The sequence below is a fragment of the Pyrgilauda ruficollis genome, unplaced genomic scaffold (assembly GCF_017590135.1).
Source record: "Pyrgilauda ruficollis isolate IOZ18807 unplaced genomic scaffold, ASM1759013v1 scaffold8938, whole genome shotgun sequence".
Taxonomy (NCBI): domain Eukaryota; kingdom Metazoa; phylum Chordata; class Aves; order Passeriformes; family Passeridae; genus Pyrgilauda; species Pyrgilauda ruficollis.
Genome location: NW_024530975.1, coordinates 1 through 679, shown reverse-complemented (window position 1 = coordinate 679; position 679 = coordinate 1). Strand labels below are relative to the sequence as shown.

Sequence of the window (679 nt, the reverse complement as noted above, 5' to 3'; positions counted from 1 at the left end):
AGGGACATCACTGGGGTACAGGGACATCACTGGGGCTGTGGGGCTGGGGGCGTACCCCAAAACCGCCAGGGCCAGGCCGGGACAGGGACCCACAGTGAGCTGGGAGCGCCCCAAAACGTGAGTGACACTGGGGACATCGCTGGGGTACAGGGACATCACTGGGGCCCAGGGACATCACTGGGGCCCAGGGACATCACTGGGGCCCAGGGACATCACTGGGGCCCAGGGACATCACTGGGGCCCAGGGACATCACTGGGGCCCAGGGACATCACTGGGGCCCAGGGACATCACTGGGGCTGTGGGGCTGGGGGCGTACCCCAAAACCGCCAGGGCCAGGCCGGGACAGGGACCCACAGTGAGCTGGGAGCGCCCCAAAACGTGAGTGACACTGGGGACATCGCTGGGGTACAGGGACATTGGGATACAGAGTTGGGGGTCCCTGAGTGTCCCTGAGTGTCCCCACGTGTGTCCCCTGCCCAGGAGCGCCGAGCTGCCCCCGGAGCAGTGGGATTTCGAGACCATCCGCACCGTGGACCCCTGGGGCACCGAGGTGGGCCGGCGCTTCCGGGGCGGGCTGCGGCGCTGGAACATGACGGTGCAGTGGTGGCTGGCGGCGTACGTGCACCGCAGGGGACCCCGCCAGTACCCCCTGCTCAGGTACTGGGGGCACTGGGAGGG

General features: G+C 68.5%; 1 protein-coding gene across 1 annotated transcript; it reads left to right on the top strand.

The window, feature by feature from the left end:
• Positions 1-283: 283 nt before the first annotated feature.
• Positions 284-667, top strand: LOC121364750 (lysophospholipid acyltransferase 7-like; the record flags this gene model as incomplete). Its single annotated transcript, XM_041488259.1, has 2 exons — positions 284-379; positions 482-667. Coding segments are annotated over 2 exons (282 nt in total), but the record flags the coding sequence as incomplete, so codon positions are not given.
• Positions 668-679: the final 12 nt, after the last annotated feature.